Here is a 23,743-nt window from a genome sequence, read left to right as displayed (position 1 = left end):
CAGAACAGAAGGTATTGGAGGCAGATGATCCGCTGTGCGACCCCTAACGGGAGCAGCCAAAAGACAAAGGAGAAGAAGTTTTTTGGTTTTGCTTTATTTTTAGTTAATCTGTTTTGTATTTTTTGGCTATTTGATTTGTGTATATTTGACTATTTTTATATTTTTTACGTTGCTTTTTATTCTATTGTATTGTGTATGTGTGGTGTGGGGATGGTGTGGTTTGAGCAGCCACATCCAGCCTGCATCTAGATAATTGGACCCAGGATCAGTGTCACTGTACACCTGTTGCTTGCTGATTGGTCTAACAAGCAACAGGTAAAAACCCCCATCCCCACACACACAGGAGAGAAGCCCTTGTCATGACATGTAGTCCATCTGCTCCGGGGCTTGTTCCACCTTGCCCCCTCGCTACAATAAACGTGTGTATCCGCTGTATTGTCTGCGTGTGTATCCCCATTGTCTGCATCTCTGTGTGGGAGGGCCCTGACCACAGCACTTGGGTGGCGTGTGGCAGGCAAAACTCCCACAATGGCACCTGAACAGGGACTCTCTGCTGCCGGAAAGGCACACAGCACCGACCCTCTCCCGACTGGCAGCTGCAGCAGCCATGGTGTCCGGGCGGAAGAACGAGGGAGAAGCAGCTGCAGCAACCACCACAGCAACTGCCTGCAGCTAGCTACTCCACCCAGCAGCCACCGCCAGGACCACCCAGGTGCCCAGCAGCCTGGCCACCCCTCCAAGCAGCCCCCCGCAACAGAAATCTGCTTCATCACCCTGGGGGAAGACTGTGCTGTTCTGGGGAACTAGGTCCCAAGGAAGGGAACAAGTCCTCTTTTGTTGGTTTGAGGTATGGGAACCCTGTTTCAGAGTCCGGTGTTTTTATTTATTTAAGGTACAGGATCCCTGTGTCAGAGTCTGTATTTTAGGTATGGAAATCCTGTGTCAGAGTCCAGGCATTTTATTTATTTATTTATTTTTCTGAAAAGGCCACTCGGGTGGCGTGTGGCAGACAGATCTGCGAACGGTATGATTTTATTTTGAATAAAAAAGATTGTTCTCAAACGTTTTTCAAATGGCAATCATCTATAGACACACAAAAATAATCACTGACAAATTCCTAGTCCCTGTGATATTCACCTGGTGGAATAAAGTCAGTCCGACTCTGAAATCCAAGTTTAACATATGGCTGGCATCTTTGTCTAGAATCAAATGTAGATCATGTACATGCGTATACCTAAATTCCTGAACTGACCGTCCCAGGCCAAATCGGTGGCTCTGAGTGGTACTATTTAGACACAGTACTAAACAGAGGTATCCATAGAAACTTGCAGTGTCCAAAAGGAGAGCAGGGCCTGGGTGTGGTCGGCCCATTGACAACATCCCTGCTCAGTTCCCCCTGCCTCGTTCATGATAACTTTCAGACAGAAAATGAGGCCGTGGAGTTTCTGAATTCCCTTGAACATTCTAGAAAGTTATGTCATGTTAGAGGGAGTGAGCTCAGAAGACGGCTTAAGGAACTGGATTATGAGTTTATTTGAAACAAAGTCATTTCAGCAAAGATTTTCCCTCCTTTCTTCTCTGATAAAATTTGTGACAACTATTGTCAGTGATGATCTCTTTATTGATCACTGGGTTTACTTATTTTTCATTTATCAACATCAAGAGGTAATTTAATGGATGGTGCGTTTGAAATGGTAGTACTATTGTGTACCTTAAGCATCTACAATACCGAATTTGACAAATAAAGCTGTTTTGTGGCTGGGGTTTTATGAAACAGGTGTAAAGTATTTAAAGGGATCCTATTATATTCCTTTTCAACAGGTTAATATAGGTCTCTGGGGTCCCCAAAACATGTCTTTGAAGTTTTTTTTCTGAAAATACCACCACTTGGATTATGAATTCTAGCCATTCTAACATGCCTCTATAACCTTCTTGTTCCTGACGGGGAAATGAGCTGCCAGACCCTAGTTCTGTGAGCCAATGGGATTTGAGCATGAATAGTGGGGTTCTGTTATATGAGGCACCTCATCGGTCCACCAAAATCTGTTTCTGAAAAAATTTGAGGTGAGAAATAAGGAATCCAGTTGCTGAATCTTCACTCATGTTAGATCTACAAGGCCTCATTGACAGTAAAAGTCTGCACCACACAGGACGCCGCACTGGGACGCCACACTGGCCTTTTTTCGTTTCATTCAATTAGGAAACATTGGAGGGAAAAAAATAATAAATACATCTACAATAAAAACAGTTTTTATTGGTATTGTTTGGAGAAATGGAGCGGATTGCACGGCGCAGCCTTGGAGAAATGGAGCGGATTGCACGGCGCAGCCTACAGTCTTATGTGCTTTTTTTTTTTTTAAGAAACCCACAGTAGTGGCGCTTGGCAGTTCTCGAGCCTTGGGTGGAGTTACTTACAGCCCCTTCCCACTGCACCAAAACCTAGGTAACACCCGCTATCAGTTGGAATTTGTTCCCAGTGGAAAAGGAAAAACTCAATCTCAATCCTCGGTTAAATGACCGGGTTTTAATCGGCTCCACCTCCGATTGGCTCTTGACGTGAACATGACAGCCGGGTCGCAAATTTTGGCCCCTTTACCTGCAATGCAATGCGTGAAATCCGGACGCTGGCGCATAAATAGACATTCCATATCATTCCATAATTTCAGATCCCATTTTAAATCCAAAATCAGAAGTTATTGACTTTTTTCGTACCATGGGGACCACAGCGGAGAACCCCCATGCTCCCCACCGGTCCCTGCCCCCTGCCACCGAAGGACCGATGCTCCATGCTGCTGTTGGGTCGTTCATGAATGACCAGATTCTTTTGAATGGCTCCAAATACATTTTCTTCATGTTTTCCAGTGTAATGTCACTGTTTGTTTAAGTTGCTGTCGCCTCTACTGTTTTGTTCCCAGTGACACTGGAACCACGGCACGCTCCTTTTCTGACGTGTTTGTGACATCGATCGTGACGCATGAATGGCATTTCTCCTGGTAATGGGAAAGGTGTCGATCGCCGACGGTATTTATAGTGGGTTGAAAAACCTGGGTCAACCCACAAATGTTGGGTGTGAAACCAGTATTAGATAGGGCGATTCTAACTCTGCTGATGCCTCATGTGACGGAGGAAGGGTTCGCAAATCTGAACTCACTGAACTCAAAACTCACTGGGTTGTCTTATTTAACATTTTGTGTGTTAGAGACCCAGATGTATGTGCACAAATACTGAAATAGTGGGTTTTTAATAATAGGTCCCCTGTACGCATAAGGTTAAAAAGGCATCAGTATTTTGGTTGCTGTTATTTTTTCTTTTGTATTGTTATTTTGTACTGTCTGTGGGTTTGTGTTGCTTTATATCTGCATCAAAGTGTTTCTGTTCGATTGTATTATTAATTAAATTTATTAAATGGAACGCTTGATAAATCTACTTTTAGAAATGAATCGACTACAATTATTTCCACAGGTACTTCTTAACAAAGACTCGATGCTGCGACTAAGGTTAAGCATCTGGCTTTACTTATAAATCCATTTATCAGAAAATATATATTAAAAAAAAGAATAATTAGTGAAAAAAACAAGGAATTCGGTTCGGTGGGGGGGGGGGGGGGGGTCTTGAGACGGATTACCACCCGAAGACAGGATGTATCCTTCCGCCGGAGCGGTACGTCTCAACGTGACACCGAGGGGACCTCACCACGGGCCTAACCACCACGTACGCGGAGTGATTTCAAGAAGACTACACCCAAACGCGCCCGGACTGCAGGGGCTTCACTTCGCTGCCCAGACTCAGCAGAACGCGGGGACGTGACGACCTGGGGATCCGCTCGAAGGCCGCTGTCTTTCCACCCGTTGTTCCAGAAACACCCGCGACCCGTTCGACCGAGCTGCCCCCCCCGCCCCACCTCTGAACTAATTCGCAGACATGTCCTGGCAAAGCTACGTGGATAGCCTGATGGGTGACGGCACCTGCCAGGACTCGGCCATTGTTGGATACACGGACGCCAAGTACGTGTGGGCGTCGTTGCCCGGCGGAACCTTTGTCAACATCACGGTGAGTGTGTCCTCCGAGAGGGAGGCCCGTGCGGTGGCGTCCGGTCGGGGAGATTGAGCTCCACCCGCCGCTCCCGTTATGTTCCAGGTCCGTTATTCTCCGGCTGAACCGGGCCTTGTTGAATGGGCAGACTAGAGCAGCGCGGTACACATGGTGTTCACTGCAGATGCGTCGGGACATTTTGGCCCCGAAATGTACGTTGGCTTCGCGCACATGGTTCTGGTCGTCGCAGCCGTTGCTCGAATGGATCGCCGCACGCAAACATATATGATACCGTAGCGAAATACGAGCCCCGGCTAACGTAGCCGCTCCAGCGTGCTAGCTAGCGCGTCATTCAGTGGCGCTAAGCTAAGCACCGACCCGTCTTACCGCGGATGAATCACATTAATTCCATTCCGCCTGTGCGATTTCGTTGGTTTACTTTAAACGCTTTGCGGGTTCGGTGGCCGAATGTAACGCGCATCCGTCAGTCAACGCTTTCGCCACACCGTGACACATTGTTAAGAGTCGTTGGCTTTTTCCACACCTCCCGATACACCGTATATGTCGATTTCACCCTGCATCCAGGGCTGCAGAATTTTCCTGCGTTTGATTAGAGGGAATTGTCCCTACAGCTGTTTATTATATATGACCAACGTTTCTTTTTTTTGTTTTTTTTTGTCAGGTAGTTTTTTTTTTTGGTTTATTGTTTATCTCCATCTATCTATATAAACGTGTGCCCTGCGTTATGCAGCGGTAATGTATTAGTTGACTGTTGCTAACCGCCTCTAAGCAGCGGCTCCTCGCTGCGCTCTTTCCCTACTTGGGCTTGGAGAGTCGGGCCTGGCGTAACATCAGCCTTTCTTTCTTTTTCTTTTTTTTTAATTCCAAGATGGCGCGTCCTTTCCCCGGTTCTGATTTATCTTCTTAAAACGATCAAACAAAATACGGAGCATTTTAGTTTTCGCCCACCGACGCTGTTTCCCCCCCCAGAGCATTTACTCAACATCCACATTTAAATCGTACGTTTGTAGCTATAGAGGCTGGTTTTACGGGGTGTTCTTTTTTTTTTTTTTTTTCTCTTCTTCTTTTCATTGAACCCATTGCGCCCTGGAGCCTCCATTTTGTCCCATAACAAGCGTGTAAATAAAGCAGGGGGCTAGTTTCCCTTTTTTTTTTTTTGGTAAGAAGCCCGAGCAACAAGCCCGGTGATGCTAGAAAGGGTCTTACCGGGCCGAGGCGTCGAGCAACCGACGTGCTATGCGCACTAAAGCTGGTAAAACGTCATTGATTTCCTTTATTCTGGAAGGGAAAGGGCTGGGTGCGTGCTTTGCTTTTCTATTTCCTCCCCCTTTTTTTTTTTTTTTTTTTTTTTTGCAGTTGTGTTCAGGGCGGTTCCTTTTTCTGCTCTTGGTTGGACCCCAGAATTAGGGATTTTAGTAATAGCATCGTAATAATAATCGTAAATACATATGTATTGATCTTGCGCAGAAATATCCCATCTGTATTTTTATTCATATTTATACTCGCATCCATACTGCCAGAGCGTTTTAATTTATCCTGTGCATTGATTACATTTAGTATATTTTTTATTTTCCGCTCAGCTTTTTTCCCCCCCTGCTAATTGCCTGTATAACAATGCACATTCCTGTCATATAGAAATGTACTTGTCCGAATAAACTGATTGTGATTTGGGGGGTTTGTTGTTGTCTGGTGTCAGTAGAAAGACAGTTTGGTGTTTCCAGGCAGAATGAATGAGCACAGTGACTGCAGCGCCACCGGTCACATTCCTCATCATGTGTGATCTACAGATCAGCAAGGCCCTCAGCGATGTTTAGGTCTTCTGCCCAACATAATTGTAAATGTATGGCCTACATGAAAGGACACTATTGAATTGGTCTGGCATGGTCTTGTGTTGCTGAACAAGGGCCAATACAATTTACCTTTTCATTGTGATCTGTGTGAACTAAGTGCAAAAGCAATGTATTTGATGTTTGACCCTAAAATAATGTTTGTAAGCAGAGGTTGGATTAAATGTCCTTGGCCACCACCACACAATGTTTCGATGCTTGTATTTGGGCAAAATGTGTTCGGATCTTTTCAGTATTCATTTTTTTAACGTCTGGGTTTTCTCCCACCACATGTAACTTTTCGTCCAGTTTGGACTCTTTGACCCCAATAAAATCAATCAAACCTATTGATGGCCCATTTTAAGGGTGATAGACTGGCTGTCATTTGCACCCAGTTCCAGTTACTACCACACCAGTACCCTTAGTTCCCACATAATCATCATATACACCCCACATCTCCAGAAGTGTAGGGCGCAAGAATGTTTTGCCAAATTGAGGATACCCTGTGATACTAGACTTTGTGTGTGAGAAAAGGATTTAATGGGTGTAGATTTAAAAAATTCCAAACTGGAACCAAATATACATAAAAACCATCTGTGCCATAGAATAAGGAGATGTCAAAGGCATCCACACATGACCAAGTCTGAACTGTTTGTGTCCCTCCAGGGTCAAGAAATTGATGTCATAGTTGGAAAAGACCGTCAGGGATTCTTCACCAGTGGGCTGACCTTAGGCAACAAGAAGTGCTCCGTCATTAGGGACAGCCTCCACGAAGAAAATGAATGGACAATGGACATCCGGACAAAGAGTTTTGGAGGGGAGCCGACATACAACGTTTCCATAGGCAAAGCTGGCAGAAGTAAGTGTGGCCTTAAACCTTATCACGTAGCGCTTGTGATTCAGTGACGACGTAGCGTACATTTTGGTATAGTGCATTAGCTTAGCGCATTCAACTTGTATGTAGACTGTGCATGTGAGACTGTTAATGGGAGTACACCTTTCCTCAATATATGACTAACATTCCCGATCTGACATTATCTAATTACAAGACTTTGTTAATGGTGGGCAATTCATACAAAGCGGAACCATTTTATCAATGTAGTGGGAAATGATTAAAATTTAAGTCTATAATGTTTATGTAAACTATATTCTAATCAGATGCCTATTTAACTTGGCTGCTTAACATTTCGATTCAGGTTTGCATGTTGGGGGTTGGGACGATATGCTGGACACAATATGGACATCACAATTGGAATATACCGTTAAGATAAAAGGGTCAACAGATATAAGCAGAATAACCTCTGTATTGTTGTTGGGCACAGGAAAATTCAATCAGTTAGTATCTTAGTTTATCACATTTTACCGCCAGTGGTGTATTTCAATCGGGAAAATGTTAATTAAAATATCTCCTAAAAATAGTTTCTACCTTGAACTGGCCAGAAAAAAATTATAGTGGAGATGGCAGTGAAACTACAAATGAAGCTGCTCATCTCTCATATTATTGCCCTCTTAAGTATGCTTAAAGAAGACAACTTTTAATGTTTTGGGATAATTTGGCTTTTATTTCTAAACAAGGAAAATTACACGTGGTCTGCTTGCAAAGGAATCTAATTGGCAATAAGCATTTCTCATTTTCAGTCTTTAATAAAAGGCTGAACCAACAATAACATATCACTGCCTGTATCTCAAGGCTCAGCTTGCGGCTAAAGCATTTCCGTGTTTCAAGTTGGGCACTTTCTTTAACAACTAGCCACAAAGCCACAACTTCCTCCATCATTCATTGTTGGGTCGATCCTTAAATACCCATGCATCTATCATATTTTGGAAAATTGATTGTCATATCGTCTCATCCCTAGAAAGTATAGAATAAAATACATAATAAAATGTACTGACTTCATTTACAAGCAAGCTCAATTAATCATTTCCCTGCAAACCTGGTATAGTCTTTTTGAGTGATTTGTTGAATGCATTTTCACAAATGTAGTCCCTTGTTTGGAGTAACGTGTCACTGAGGTCTTGAGAATTCTGTAGGTTCAATTGGACTGGGTCTTAAGAAAACTAATTAAAATGCAGATAAATTCTCAACCTGTAAACCCTGCTAAAGTTAACAGAAGTTTAAAGTTCCTTAGAAGGACCGAATTGCCTAAGAGTCGTGCCAATTATTACTTGTCTGTGTGGGCCCCGACACACTGTCCTCCATCAAAGTAGCTCCTGCAGCGTCCAGGTGAAAGGTTGTCTGTCTCATGGCGAGCTGGTCCCCCCTTCTACCCCCCAGAAATGGTCTCTCTTTTGCTATATGTTTCGGAAACTCTGCAAATTGCATGCATCGTTTCACTTGGTTAATCAACCTTTCTGCCTTCACAAGGCGTGAACTATTCTCTGCTTACTGCCACTGTTTCTCTAACCTTGGGTGTCGATGCTAAACAAGGTGGCTGTCTTTGATTCGCACATGTATTGAGGAGAGGTACCACACGCATGTTGCTGTCTGCATGAGAACTCCATTAGCGATGGCTAGTTGTTAGAAGCATTCATTTTCTATCTTATCCTGTTGCTGGCGCAGTGTGTATTCTTTGCAACTATGGTCCTATATAGCCTCTGAAGTACAGTTGTTAAGGTAGATTCAGTCTGTTGCTTAAGTTATTTAGAGCTGTTTGCACTAGCCACTTGAGTAGGTTATCAAGAGAGGCTTGGATATCTTATTATATTGAGAGCCTAGTTGGCTGACGATGGTTGCTTGAAATATTGGGGATTCACAAGTCCATTTGCACTACAGGTAACCATCGGCTTAACATTATTAAGGAGTTTATTGGAATATTAGGGATACTGTTTCTAAAACAATTAACTGAGCAACTTAAAATTTGGCGAAGATGAAAAGAGCCTCTGAGAGTCAGTATTTATTGCCGAACGTGATCTTTTAGAATTATGTGGCAAAATCCAATTATACCCGACTCTGGTCAAACCTGGATTTTGAATGTTTTAGCCCTAATGGCTGTTTTTAAAAGGAAATGATTAAAGACGTATAGTTATGGTTGATTTTTAGATATGTTTTCTCGAAGATTGTATAGGATGTGCATCAGGCCTTTGTGGATGTTGCCAATTAGATACAGTGAAGTAGAAAGCAGCAGGGTAGCTTGACTCAGTGCGGCTGGTATATACTGCCTGAAGGAATGGGAAATGTTAAAATGATCATTGTTGGTGCATCAGTTAAAACGATGAAGCATGTTAACTGTAAATGAACACCATTGATTGGCACACAAAGTATTTTGGAATAATTGTCGGAATCAGTCAAGGTCTGAAATGTAATGTTTAAGGCTTCCACTGTTACAAGGCCAGCAGCTCTGATAAGAAAATGAATGCTTAGGCTGAATGTAGCCTGTAGTGTTGACGTGTTAATGTCCTTTTTTCCTCTTCCCATGCTTCTGTCCTATTCACCTGCTTCGTTTGGCTTTGTGCAGTTTTCATTTTACCTGTGATCCCCTAACTTCACACCTTCTCTAAATGTCCCTTCTGTCTCTTTTTCTTTCAGTCTTGGTCTTTGTAATGGGCAAAGAAGGGGTCCATGGAGGCGGATTGAATAAGAAGGCATACTCAATGGCAAAATACTTGAGGGATTCAGGGCTCTAGTTTAGTCATGACTGGCCCATGTTGTGTAGTTGAGGGAAAAAATAAAAATCACAAAAAACACAAAAGTCATAAAAACAAAAAACATGTTTGCTGTCAAGACCCCCTTTTCCCCTTTTTAGCAAAATCCTGGAATGTTATGAGCAGACAGCTATGGGTTCGATGGGCCCAGGCCCCGTCACCAATGATGTAGCCCCACGTTTAGCGGGGGGGAAGTTATTTTGTGTAATCTTTTTTTTCCCCCAGCCCTGCCACAACCATCTCTATTCATTTCTGTTTTGTTTTTCGTTTTTTTCCTTTATGTACTCCAGCAATGGTTTTAGTCATGGGGAAGGATGGTGTCCATGGAGGGACTCTCAACCAGAAAGCGCATGTAATGGCAGACTACCTGAGGAAGTCTGGATACTAAAGCAGCCTTTTCCAAGCCACCTAGCAGCTCACCCTTAACCACCCTGTTGCATTTCAAACCACTCTCACTTATACTGATTCTCTTAGCTTTATTTTCTGTATTTTATTTGGTTTCCCCTCTGTCTCTTCCCTCCCTGTTTATCCCCTTATCTTCATAGTTGTCTTTATGCATCCACACTGTGCAAATCCATCCCCACCGTAGAACTCCTGTTGCTAAAAGATGAGCATTGACATCATTTCAAATCTGTACTTAAAAGACCAGCACTCATCTGGATAAAATAAACCGAAGTACTTCTGATTTTTATTTTTTATTTACTTTTTATGAAGGAATTCAATAAATGAAAGTCCCCCACCACCCATCCCAAGTGGCCGGTGCCTTCATAGCGCCAGGCAGTTAGAGCTCAGAATGTCTTCCTTTTCTAGAACATGTCTGGGAGGGGGAGGCTGCATGCATATATCTGCGTCTACAGTCTTCACCCTCACCACCGCCACCCAGCGCCATGTCTCCCAAACTCCCCGTCACTCCTGCCAAAACGCCCCTCTGCTTCCCACCCTTCTTTCAGTAGGTAAGGCTAATTACACAGGAGACACCCCCTTCATCAGCCAGTCGCACACCTACACACACCAACCCTTCCACCCTCACCACTTTGGGTTTGGTTTTGTTGTGGGGGAGGGGCGGGTTTGTGAATGGATAAGTTCTGCAGTTGATCATGAGCTACATGGCGGGAGCCAACGTCAACGTGATGCGTCCAGATTCGACTCTCCATGTCTTGGCGCAACCTCCCCGGCTGCACATGCCACTGGACATTCCACCATAGCAATGGCTCAGGCACTTAAAACTATTGTTTGCCAGCTCCTGTAATATAATTTCCTTTTTTTTTTTTTTTTTTGTGAAAGGCTGCCACTATTATTTTTGGACAGTAGCTATCCCAGAATTATCAAGAGTGCGTCCAGTTTGAATTGTTCTTTTCCATAGGACCAATTTTAGTCACTACCTGGGTGCTTCTACAGTAGCTCGACATGATTGTGAAGGAAGACTGCTTAAGGCAAAACACTAACCAGAACCTCTCATATGACAACTTTAAATATTGCCTTGGTGCAATGAAGGGTTTTTCTTTGTTTTTTTTTTTTTGTGGAGGAAAATTTGCTTTCTGATCGAGTCACCATGTCTTTTTTTTTTTTTTTTTTTTTTTAAAGATGAATTAATGCATTTGTACAAACCCATGCTGTTTGACGAATACAAAACTGTGGAATAAATTGCCTTGTACTGGAGTCATCCGCTGAGTTGTGGTATGTAACTGTCTGTCCATGCTTTGTACGAAATAGAAAAGCTGACTGAAAAGAGAATTGAGAAGGAAAAAAACAAAGAACAAATAATAAAAAAAAAAAAAAGATGCCTAATCTAACGAGAGATTGGATTGGTTGGAATAAGGTCTCTTGGTCGTCTTGTCACAATTTACCTACAAATCGTGTGTCCTGTGCCATATCGTAGAGCGATCTGTTGCTGTTGTGAGATGGAATTTACCCACTGTCCATTCAGGCATTTCATTGGCACTTGTGTTCTCTCTGCCCTAGAGATTTATTTTTCTTTCTTTTATTTTATTTTTTTTAAATCGGCTCCACTGTTGAGGCGTTGCGATATGTACTCATTAAAAACTTGTTTTCTTTTTCCTCCAGCACCTTTATTTTTTTTCTTCCATCTGGGGTACAGTGTCTAACACATCCAATTTCACATGCATAAAACCAAGAAATGCCATAAAATTGATTTTATCATCTTGTTTACAGACGGATCAAATAAATTTATTCCAACCAGATAATGTTTATTTCCTTTTGTTTAATATTTTTTTGAAGGTTGCGGGGTATTGTAAGGGATCGCTTTTCATGGTAAAACCGGTTTCAACCATCGTCACAATTTGCTACATTCACACTGCACTCCTGCAGCTGTAAGTTTTGAATGTTCTGCACAAGATGTACAGCTTGAATACAATTTTGTATGCTGTGATCTCTTGTTGAGAACAAAATTTCCCCCGTTGCTCGTGTACAGCAGCTTAAATAAATTGACATGTATCCAACAAATCAATAAGCGTACAATAGATTTAATTAGCGGATAAATCATTAAAGGTTTGCAGTGGGGCTTTAAGATTTAAAAAATCTGACCAAATCAGTGTAGCATTTGAGTCGCAACTAGTATTTAAATCCCTGTAATACCGCAGGCCTTCAGTGTCAATACGCACGTCTTTCAAGCTTAATGAGATATTTAGAAGCTTAAGGCAAGTAACAAGTTTTATTTAAGTAAATTTAGAGTGAGTACAGACGAGTGAGCAGGAGACATTTACAAGACAATGCATGAACTGAACAAAGGCAACATGTCAGAAATAACAGTTTGAGCCGCATCAACGAGACCCTGGTGTGGCGCATACTGCTTACAGTATCGTAACCATGTGGTCGGCCAAATGCACATCGTAAGATCCATGAACCAAACTAACGTGGGAGTGTTCACCACAGGCTATTTCATAGAGGTGCAGATAAATTGACCGTAGTGAAGCGGCTCTGCTTCGAGAGTGACACACTGTTTTGGAGCAGCCCCTGATGTACGGTGTTTAGTAACATCTACTGGTCAAATGCACCGTTCAGTGGTTGGCCATTTTGTTTTATTGGTGCCTATCATAACAGATCAGCTGTGGCACGAAACACTGGGCAGTTCTCAGGCTACAAGTAAATTGGCAAAACCTAAGTGTGGAGGTCTTAACTTCTCTACTCATTGAAAATTCCTTTCTTACAAAAAAAAAAAGGCTGCATAGTGCTCTCATCAGGGTCAGCCCTTGCAGCTGGAGAACATATATACAATGACCAATCTTACATCGTGACACATAGGCTTAGGCTATAAACTAATGGAACGGTTAAGGTGTCATTTACGGTGATTTTTATACATTTTATATACATGACTGCATTCATACTGTTAAGCACATTGTTAACATCCAGAACCTTCAGACCCAGCATGAAGGACACTGCCCACCATCCTAGAGTGACTATCCAGTACAGTATTTCTGTCTACTGTACATGAGTGCTCACGCACGTGGCTGCCTCTCAGACAAACTCTCAGCACCTTGCCTTATTTCCCAGAAGCAGGTGTGTAAAAAAAAAAAAAAAAAATGCTATGGCATATTCTAACATAAGGGAAGATACAATAAAATAACATTTCAAGCGATAACAGAAAAAGGTGGAACGACGAACTGCGTTTATTCACACTCCCAATACTTCAGTCTCTTCTGCTGGGCACGTGGATGAATTTGGGGAAGGCGGGGCCACATGATCATGTCAGTCCATCAATCACGCCATCACTCGCTCACTCACTCAAACCTGCGGCAGGTCGTGATCGTGGCGATGCCCTTCGGAGCAGGGGTGCTGCAGCTGGGCCACCACTGTCTCCACTGTGACCTCCTCCTCGCTGTCGCTAACTTCCAGCTCGTCGTCCTCGTACTCGGACGACTCCTGCTCGGAGCGCGACGCCCCCGACATGGTGCCAAAGGAATGGGCGCTGGTCGAGGCAAGCGACCGCAGCAGGGGCGTGCTTTCCGACACCTCGTTCTCCTCGGGGCCGCTGTCGCCCTCCTCCGAGTCAGAGTCCGAGTCGCCCTGCGATGGGACCACCTTCTGCTTGCACACAGGGCACGTCTTCTTGGTCTTGGTCAGCCACGGGTCGACGCACTTGCTGTGGTACGCTGCAGCGATGATGGAGACGGGAGGGAATGTTAGTGCTGCTGATAAGCTGCCAGCGTGCAGGTCATAGAGCATGTACGGTGGTGGTTAACATGTCAAGGTTATTCAGCAATCTACTGCACAGAAATTCTCAAGCAAATACTCAAGTGTTTTCCACCTGAATCAGCTTACCTGTATATAGAATACCCCAACTCAAAAGTTCTGGAACTCTACTACTGGAACTTTCCCCAGGAACTAGGAGCCTTTGGAGGAACTCTGCGTTTCCACCGTAGGGACCTGGGTCTAAATTAAGTTCCGGAACCAAAAAGTCCCTGCTGGGGGGGGGGGGTTGTACTTTTTTAAAGGTCCGTAAACTTTGGGGCTAACAGCGCTGAGCATTTCTGATTGGTGGAAAATACTTGCAACATTTTATTTCAGACACCATTTTTAAAAAATCTGTACAGTTTGTCCTCTGTTCTTACAATTTCCCGGTTGTACAAAAAACAGAAGAAGCCGTTTTCGATAATAAAACCCCCCCCCCAAAAAAACCCCATATATATATGTTTGTGTGTGTGTGTGTGTATTAAGCCAGTAAGATTTTGCCCTCTTACACAGTGGACCCAGGTTTGATTCCCTGTGTGTGAATGCATGTTTTTCAATATTTTTCAAACTTGATCAAATCTTATTTGTGAGTGAATATTCTTTTGGCAGGAAAATAAAATGGATAAGGAAAGAAACCCAAAGTGATATTCCACATTATCACTTTGGTTTTCTTTCTTAATCCATTTTTTGTTCTTGTTGGTGTATAGTCTTATGCATTACGGCCACCTACTGGACTGGAGTGGAGCAGTTTGTTATGTAGTCACGCGCAATACGTCAGCGGACTAATTTGCATAATCTTCACGGGTCTTTATACCGCGGTGGAAACACAGACAACAGCGGGCTGAAGGAACCTGTTAGCTCATTGAAAAAAAGTTCCGGGTGCTTTGGGTGGAAACGCAGCTTTTGATGAAGACCTCATCAATACTGTGTATCTGACTATATTTTACCCAGAGCGGCTGAATTTCCTCATTAGCAGAGCTAACATTTCATTACTCATTTGGTGACAAGCGTTTCAATCAGTGTGTTTGCAGCGACAGGCCTTTGTGCATTTTGAATAACCGTCAAATGCGCAGATTTTCTTTCCTTTTATCTTAAAACCCATTAAAGTGTTTAATTCAACCGTCTAATCATATGCTAGGAATGCATGGCAGTGGCCTGCCGGCTTTGAAGAGACAAAAGCTTTAAACAGCGCTTGGCATCCATGTGCGGGGGCAGAATTCTGAGGAAGCACCCTGTAGACCAGCAGTTGTTACAGCTGCACTCCAGGGAGGAACACAGTGGTTTACCCGAAGCCACAAGCTCTGATCAAAGTAAACTATGTACCATTACATTGTAATGATGTAGCATGATGAAGACAAAATGCTGCCGGAAAGTTTCATAAATCAGGCACTGATCACTGAAACTTACATCGCATACGCTTTCCGTCTCTTCAAGAAGACAAATTGCCTCAGTCATTACGGACTGAGTTATGCTTTCTAGCAGAAGACCGCAGTGTGAAAGTGATCTCACCATGAGAACAAGGCAGGACTCGCAGTTTGTCTCCCTCCTCGTACTCATCTAGGCAGATGGCGCACACGTCGTAGATATCCCCTTAAAAAAAAAAAAAAAAGTCGTAGTCAAACAACGTTATTTACAAAGCAGTTCATAAGGCCAACAAGGGAAATGGACAAACAAAACTGCACCGAAACACACCCTTGGGCAGTGTGTGTGTGTGTGTGAATATACTTTGCACTTAGGTACGATCAGCCACAGCATTAAAACCACCAGCCTAATATTGTTTACCGCCAAGACAGCTCTGGCCCGTCCAGGCATGGACTCCACAAGAGCTCTGAAGGTGTCCTGTGGTATCTGGCACCAAGACGTCAGCAGCAGATCCTTTAAGTCCTGGAAGTAGCGAGGTGGGGCTCCCATCGGTCGGGCTAGTTGTTCCAGCACATCCCACATATCCTTTTCCACCAAGTAATTTAGAGGGCCAGTTTGGAGCCGGTGCCTAATCTAGCACCAGTTCTTTACATTTTGACAGCAAAAAAAAAAAAAAAAAAAAAAAAAAAAACGGTTCCAGAGAGGCACCACTTGCTTGCTGGACTGGAACAAAGAACCGCCTACGTCAGGGGTTGGGGGCGGGGACAAGCTTGCCCCCGCAAACATTATAACGGCCAGGTTTTTTTACCGCTTCAGCAGTATGGAATTCATGGACGTGAAATCCGGTCCGTGGAGCTCTCAAGTGGACATGTTGTAAAATATATAATTTTATTGAGTGGGAACGCACCTTTTCTTTAAATTGTTAGAACACACAAGCTGCGAGCCCACGGGCTCACACTCCAGCAGTCCACAGAGCCCGGAGCTCCAGCAGCCAGCCAGATCAGCTTTCTCGGGTTAGGGTTAGGTAAGCCGTAGCTAAGACTAGGTCAGTAAGCTAATTGGTCGATAAGTAAGGATCCACCCCCCTTACCGTTATTTCAGTCTTGGAGATTGCGAACGCTAGTGTAGTGAATACTGACCGACTGCGGGAACGAGACTGAGAAAGGGTGACGCACGATGAGTTGCTTGATGCTGAGACGCCGCGCTGCCTACAAGACGCCACGGTATTGTACGCAGCCTACAATACAGACAGACTGGTCAGAGAGCTGATCGGAAGTCTGAACGGTCATTAAACAGGTAGGTTGTTAAGTGAGGAGTACCTGTAATAATAATAATATACTTGTTTTCAGTGCTCACATAGATATTAATCATGTTCTGTCCCACTCAGTACCTAACCCAATAAAGAAAAACAATGCACCAAGAAACAAGTGATAATAATAATAATAAATATAGCTGCAGGCAGCAATACTGTCCGGTTTTGATACAACACAGGACAGTATCAAAACCAATTACAATTTTTAGAGTTCCCGTGGAACGTAGCATTAGTTTGTGCTGTTGCTCTTTAGATCAACATCACTACTAGAACGAGTTACAATTTTCAGAGTTTCCATGGAATGCAGCATCGGCTGACGTAATGACACGGTGAAGCAAGTTTTCCGAGCCCTGGTGACACGCAGTATTACTAATACAAGCCGATACACTTGTTGCATGTTCTGACTTTATCCTAAAAATTAGAAGGTGGCTGTCTACTACATATAATCCACAGAGTCCTGCTTCACGGTGTCTCTGGAAGGAAATCACTCCGTGTGGAAGTTCCCAACAACACGTTTCTATTCAAACGGGTTATACACTGCATGTCCCTCAGAGACATTTCATCAACTTTCTTTAACTTTTAGGACTTAAATAAAACACGATTTGGACCCGTTGCTCTGGAGCTGCAAACAACCCCCATGTGTGATGTCACAAACACGGTGGACGGATATGTTTTGGAATGTTGGACTGTTACGACTGACTGGAATATTGCAAAATAAGGAGGGACACGGCACCGGGTTGGACAGGAACAGAATGCATTTATATTTACAAAAAGGGGCAAAACAGATAAAATATGAAAGGAAAGACCCTGCTGACGTCAAGCAGGTAAGGCATGCACATGCGTGCAGTCTGTAACCACTACAGAGCAATGGAGTCTACACACTGTGAATGTATGTTCGTAGCCACAACCTGCACATATAAAAAAAATTGGATGATTTTACAAAGCGTCTCACTCCAGAAACTCATCTCACTCCACCATCCGACTGACCGGAAGTTTTCGAACCTTGGCGTGTAGGTGATGTGCGGATGTTTGGCTACTTCCAGTCAAATTTAATCAGTTTTTTCACGAATTGGATTGATTTGTATGAACCTCAACCATATTCGTAGCCCTAGCGGTTGCTGTGTTCCAGACAGGAGAAAAAAAATTTATTATAATACAAATCTGAACAATGATAATAGTGTTCCAGCCCTGTGGGCTAGACCCCTAATAATAATAGTAATAAATAGTCCTCCTGTCCTGATGAAAAGGCTCTTGGGCCCGTTTTTCCAGTGAAAAAGCAAACCAGTTCTTAGAAAGTTGAACCAACTGCAAACTGGCACTAGTACCAGCCCAGAACCAGCACTAGGTTTGCGACAGATGCTCAATCGGATCGAGATCTGGGGAATTTGGAGGCCAGGTCAACACCTTGAACTCTTGTCATGTTCCTCAAACCATTCCTGGCGCATTATCCTGCTGAAAGAGGCCACTGCCATCGGGGAATACCGTTGCCGTGAAGGGGTGTACTTGGCCTGCAACAATGTTTAGGTAGGTGGTACGTGTCCAAGTAACGTTCACATGAATGCCAGGACCCAAGGTTTCCCAGCAGAACATTGCACAGAGCATTACACTGCCTCCACCAGCTTTCCTTCTTCCCATAGTGCATCCTGGTGCCATCTCTTCCCCAGGTAAACGACCCATACGCACCCGGCCATCCACATGATGGAAAAGAAAATATGATTCATCAGACCAGGCCACCTTTTTCCATTGCTCCACGGTCCAGTTCTGACTCTCACATGCTCATTGTAGGTGCTTTTGGTGGTGGACAGGTGTCAACATGAGCCTTGTGCGCCCATGACCATGTCACCGTTTGTCCTTCTTTGGACCACTTTTGGTAGATACTAACGACTGCATACTGGGAACACCCCACAAGACCTGCCGTTTGGGAGATTCTCTGCTCTGCTCGGAGTCGTCTAGCCATCACAATTTGGCCCTTGTCAAAGTCGCTCAGATCCTTACGCTTGCCCATTTTTCCTGCTTTCAACACATCAACTTTAAGAACTCACTGTTCACCTGCTGCCTTATATATCCCACCTCTTGACAGGAGCCATTGGAACGAGATGATCCGTGTTATTCACTTCACCTGTCAGTGGTTTTATGTTGTGGCTGATCGGTGTATATACTGTGTGCATGTGTGTGTTTGTGGATATATATATATATATATATATATATATATATATATATATATATATATATATATATATATATATATATATATATACACACACATACACACACACATATATATATACACGGTACACAAATATATATACACACATATATATATATACACACACACATATGCATATGCACATCAGTGTTTGCTTTTCTACTTTTAGGTCTTGAGTTTGTTTTAGTCAGTGAGTCTCTTCTAAAACTAGAAAAATGATCAGATATACACTGCAGGGCTCTGAGGAGAAGTTTAGAAAAACCTGGTCTATGTTGAAAATTTGTCATCAACTTGATGTCCCTGGACCCTGGGCATTGCGGGATGGGAATTTACATTCCACAACAATGTTTCACTTCAAAGGTCCCTTTGTGTATAAAAAGCTTTCCAAAAAATGTATTTGCAGTACTTTGATTTAGTGTAAAGAGAACTGCAGCTTTAGGAACTTGTGAGCTTCCAAATGTACGGCGGGGATGTCTGGGGAACTTGAGAAGCCAAAATCTAATTTCTATATTCCAGTTTCCCATTTTTACCCCTGCCCAAATTATGCCCCCCACCCCCACCCCTCCCGCTGCCAAACGGCCAGAGCGACTTTTCCTTATTCAGCTGCAGCTCTGACGTTGCAGGAAGTGGAGAGTCAGTGAGTGCTCTGAAAGCCCAGGAATTTCTCGACGCGCTCCATTTCGAATTCCACAGCGTTTCCTTCAAAGGGGGGGGGGGGGGCGGCTGGTGTGTTTATGGATGTTTCCCCGGCTTGACTCTCGCCGTCCGTGCATGTGACCGTATAAGGATGGGGAGTCAGAATCGACATCCACCGTCTCCACCCCTTCTCAACCCCCCCCTTCCTCCTCCTTTTCCTCGCTCTAACCGTCGTCAGCTCTCCAACATTAAGGGCCACTGGGCTTCTCAACTCAAACTCTCTCCTAAACTCTCCCTCCATCGGTATAAAACTGTCTTCTCAGGCAAACTATATTTATTTCCCTCGATCCTTCGGTGAGAGGAAACGTCTATAAAACCAAATGTGTATTGTGCTGTGGGTTGTGTTATGTGTCACATGGTACCATTTTAAAATGACGGTGAAATTAAATGCACTTCAATGAACCAACTAGTCGATTCAAAATAGCAACATCCAGACGACTCCGAACTCGCAAGCCGAGTGTCTTTTAGCACTCATTTCTCTGGGGGAATTTTATCAAGTTTTTCTACTTTCTTTTATTGTTTTTTATCATCGAAATAGATTTGACCGTTATTGCTTAATTTTACCATTTTTCTGTACCATTCAGTCTGGGTTGTCTTTGATTACTGTAATTTTATCGCTTACATTCCTGTTTATATGTAAAGCTCATTGTGTTTTCAATGTGAATGAATTGGGATTTACAAATAAAGATTGACTCAATGATAGTAAGTGCGGTGTTCTGTGGCGGTGTATAATTCTCAGTCTTGTCAAGTCATCCCTCCTGATGGAACAGTATACACTTCGTCCGCAGCTCAAAGGGCTTTTTGGGAACTTCCTCCATGGGATCAGGTCTGTAATGTTGTTAAATCCCATGTGAGCCGACAATGTGTTGTGGCCGAGGCGGAAGCGTGACAGCGGGCTCCAGACAGCCGACGAGACGTGTCGAGCTCCTTCCATGAGCGACTAAACGGTAAGAGTTCCCCTTTTTTTGGACACACAAAAGCCCTTTCTAAAGAGCCCAAATGATGAATCAGTCACACACATTTTGTTAGGGCTGGGTTAAGAATAAATATGTAGATACAACTCAATTCTATCATTTCAATTTCTGAAGAAATATGAACATTTCCATATTGATACAAGTTTGGAAATCATGACTTTCTGTATTAAACCAATGAAATGCAAGTCAAGTAGTATACTGAAATGTTGGGATAAATTCTCATTCTGCATAAAATGTAAAAAATCAATATAGAATCGTGAAGTCACTGATTACTATCGAAATGTAATCCAATTGTGAGATCCTTGTGCCTAATTCCTAGCCTGCCTGCCCGCCCACCAGCCAGCCAGCCAGCCAGCCAGCCAGCCAGCCAGCCTGGGTCTCGGTGGAACCTAACTGTCCTACTGAACTCAAAATGAGCAGTGAATGAATACTAGACACAACCAGACAGCAACTGGCACAGAGACCAGAGTGCTGTGACTCAGAGGAAGAGAGGGAGCCTCTGTATTGACATCACCAGGCCTCACACAGTGACGGCTGAGCCACTGCAGCTGCTCTGTGTGTGTGTGTGTGTGTGTGTGTGTGTGTGTGTGTGTGTGTGTGTGTGTGTGTGTGTGTGTGTGTGTGTGTGTGTGTGTGTGTGTGTGTGTTACTTTGTGCTCTGGTCCCCACCTAACAGTACGACTGACCAGAAAACCAAATGGAACGGACCAGTGGGGGTGACTCATCTTACACACACACACACACACACACCAACGCACACCAACGCACACCCTCTCTCCGAAGAGGCTGAACGCTGGGGAACTCGCTCCGTTTCAAACATGTCTGGAGTCTGAGTGTGAGGACACGAAAAAAACGACCGCTTCTCTCAGTTGTTCGCCCGTGCCACCGTCGCTCCGTATGTCTTTCCGCAGTCCTGTGGTTTTCTACGTCTGCTGGGGAAACCACACGCCTGGACCCGCCCTCCTCCCCTAAACCTCAACCGGGGAACCTGAAAAAACCCTGTCAAACAAGACGCCTGCCGCCTCAGTGGGAATGATGCAAGGCCTCGCAACAAAGTCAGCGCATAAGTCACTGATGGCAGAGCGGAGCGGCGCTGACAGCTGTGGCAGCCACGTTACATAATCCTCTGCATTGACCATAGATCCCATGTAGCCCGAGACTCAAGCTGCTATTGTGCGCCAATTACATGGTCATTGTGCCGCTCACCGACGGCCATTGTGCGCCATTCAAAAACACCCCTTTGTTCCCCTGCATGTACTTCTCCCCGTGGACTCTCGTCCTCATGGCCGCAGGTCTGATTTAACCCAACGAACCAGCACCAAACCTTCCCCCTGCCTCTGTTCAGAGCCTTTATAGGATTGTGGTCTGGTGATATTAACAATAATAACCTTAGATAGCTTAGATCTCAAAACTACACTGGGAGGCTGAACATTAAGAACAATCAAACGTTTGGCCAAAAGGATTAAAATAGAACAAAAAACAGCTAGCCATACAAATACTACATCCATAGCATTGACTTAAAATATTCTATCTTAATCCTGATAACACCATTAGAAATCCTTCCAATGCTGGTGACATAACGTATAAAAAAAAGGAAACACACTGACCCCAGAGTGTGGGCACCCTGCCAAAGAACTTTGGGCTAGGAACTTGAAAAGCGAACTATTGCTCGGAGCAAGGTCAAGGGCAGTACGGCACGTCTGCATGAGATGCCCTCGTGAAAAAAAGCCGCGTCTCTTTCGACACGTCAGCGACGACACATTCACTTAGAGGTCCTCATGACAGCCCAGGAACTTCTGCTAGGGAACTGTGTGCCACCAGTAGCCTAGATGCCATTCCACCCGGAAGGCCATAACAGCTTCGACTGAGTGGAAACAGTGAGGAATCACCACAAGACCTACATGTGCCTTGAGCGATTAACAGAAGGAATGTGGACTAGCTTCACTGCCACTTAATCTGAGGCTAATGGAACCTGCTAATGCCACACAGTGCAGCCCCTTTAAAACAAAGCAATTAGATAGGCTTCCACTGTATGTATATTTTTTTACATGGCAAGCTGCCTATTTCATCTATTTCATTGATCCCTATCAAGAAATCGTAGATGAAAATGTATACACCATGACAGAAAACAGACTCCCCGTGGCAGAATCAAAAGCAGGGCAGTCGGTTCCTGGAAAGAGTGGAGAGCTTAAAATGTGATTAGGCGGAGATTTGGTGTGCCCTGCTTGTGTCGCCAAACCCTCTGACTCAGCTCACAGGCCGACAGTGCGGAGGCCGTTTCGGGCCTTGTCGGGCGTTGTCGCAGTGTGACAGGAATACTTCCTGCGTTGAATGCCCCTGGTGTGCAGTCCCCAAAAAAAAAAAATCATTATCCGAGCAGCAGTGAGACGCCAGCAAGAAAGGGACATTGCATCGCAAAACAATGCTCCGGCCCCAACCTTTTGCTCCAAGGAGGAACAAAAACGAGAACAAGGGGGCTGAAGAGCTTTCCAGATATGTGTGGCCTGTGGCTGCGTGTTACCAGACAGAAGAGAGGAATACAGGACTCTCAGCGACATAGATTTGGACACACCACAACTAGTTCCCTCGTCATAATCCCCACACCAATAAGTGACACCAAGTTGGAAATGAAACAAAACAAAAAAAACAAAAAAAAAAAACCATGTACAACCCAGTGAGGCCCAAAGTGTGGAGCAGGCCATGTGTCTCATGTCAACAAAAAGAAGTGCTAATCTGCGGTAAATATCAAGCCCATATTAATCCGATTAGCTTTTTAGATGCAGAGCTTCAGGAGGACAGATATGTCATGAGGCATCCATTCTCTGCTATCCTGGAACTAATCATATTCCAGTTTGGATCTGATCAAGCAGCCACAAGGGCAGATGTCAGGGCAGGACTAATGCCACTGTTACCTCTTTTGTAGCCTCTACTCAATTCACACTTAACGTAATCTGTTATGTAATCTGGCATGTCTTAAAACAATTCAAAAAGTACACAGATTTGAAATTAAAGGCCTTTCCTTGCATAGGAGCGCAGTCCCTTTCTAATATAAATGGATTAATATGGACTGTAACCTCTTTGCTTTTGTGAAGACAAACAACGGCCTCGGCATGTCACTCTGCAACGCTAAGGTTTACTGTGCAACATTTTCCATACCTTTCTTGTACTTGTGGATGGGAAGTTTCTTCAGCTGGTCCTTGCGCAGACGGCTCCTCCTCGCTCGGTGTCGATCCTGGACAAACTTGGTAATCTTGGCACAAACAAGAAGATGTCAACAATCAGAAGCCGCGCCTTAAATTTTGAAAAGGTTCGCCTGGATGTTTCGTATTTCCCCTTCATGTTGCTCTGCCCTGGCTGCGAGAGAAATATTTTCATCACTAAAGTGGAAGAAAGGTGCGAGAACCACTTAGTGCCCTGTGCGGCGGCTGCTGGGTCCTCAAGTGGCGGCATCATTTCCACGCCACCCGGCGAGCGTAGCCATTGA

At 44.1% G+C, this 23,743-nt stretch overlaps 2 protein-coding genes across 4 annotated transcripts in view; one reads left to right on the top strand and one right to left on the bottom strand.

Annotated features, from left to right (window-relative positions):
• Nucleotides 1-3,776: 3,776 nt before the first annotated feature.
• pfn2b (profilin 2b) lies at nucleotides 3,777-11,122 on the top strand. 2 transcript variants are annotated; one of them, XM_080011888.1, is made up of 3 exons: nucleotides 3,777-4,050; nucleotides 6,546-6,738; nucleotides 9,812-11,122. In XM_080011888.1, the coding sequence occupies exons 1-3, from the start codon at nucleotides 3,922-3,924 to the stop codon at nucleotides 9,907-9,909; spliced, it is 420 nt and encodes a 139-aa protein (XP_079868014.1). In that variant the 5' UTR covers nucleotides 3,777-3,921; the 3' UTR covers nucleotides 9,910-11,122. The 2 variants fall into 2 exon arrangements, with proteins under 2 accessions (XP_079868014.1, XP_079868015.1); XM_080011889.1 differs by lacking the exon at nucleotides 9,812-11,122 and adding an exon at nucleotides 9,406-9,810.
• Nucleotides 11,123-11,669: 547 nt separating this feature from the next.
• rnf13 (ring finger protein 13) overlaps nucleotides 11,670-23,743 on the bottom strand; it is a 40,477-nt gene continuing 28,403 nt past the window's right edge. For both annotated transcript variants that reach the window (XM_080011868.1, XM_080011869.1), the window contains exons 8-10: nucleotides 23,416-23,509; nucleotides 15,219-15,299; nucleotides 11,670-13,630 (exon numbers count right to left, since the gene is read on the bottom strand). In XM_080011868.1, the coding sequence (XP_079867994.1) occupies nucleotides 13,263-13,630; nucleotides 15,219-15,299; nucleotides 23,416-23,509 (543 nt within the window). In that variant the 3' untranslated portion in view covers nucleotides 11,670-13,262. The remainder of the gene's footprint in view (nucleotides 13,631-15,218; nucleotides 15,300-23,415; nucleotides 23,510-23,743) is intronic.

The sequence above is a fragment of the Zeus faber genome (assembly GCF_960531495.2).
Source record: "Zeus faber genome assembly, chromosome: 1".
NCBI lineage: Eukaryota > Metazoa > Chordata > Actinopteri > Zeiformes > Zeidae > Zeus > Zeus faber.
This window is presented reverse-complemented; position numbering and strand designations above follow the sequence as displayed.

Coding starts and splice junctions, on each gene's coding strand:
- pfn2b (XM_080011888.1), top strand. CDS start 3,922: ATGTCCTGGCAAAGCTACGTGGATAGCCTGATGGGTGACGGCACCTGC. Junction 4,051..6,545: donor GAACCTTTGTCAACATCACG/GTGAGTGTGTCC, acceptor GTGTCCCTCCAG/GGTCAAGAAATTGATGTCAT. Junction 6,739..9,811: donor CATAGGCAAAGCTGGCAGAA/GTAAGTGTGGCC, acceptor TATGTACTCCAG/CAATGGTTTTAGTCATGGGG.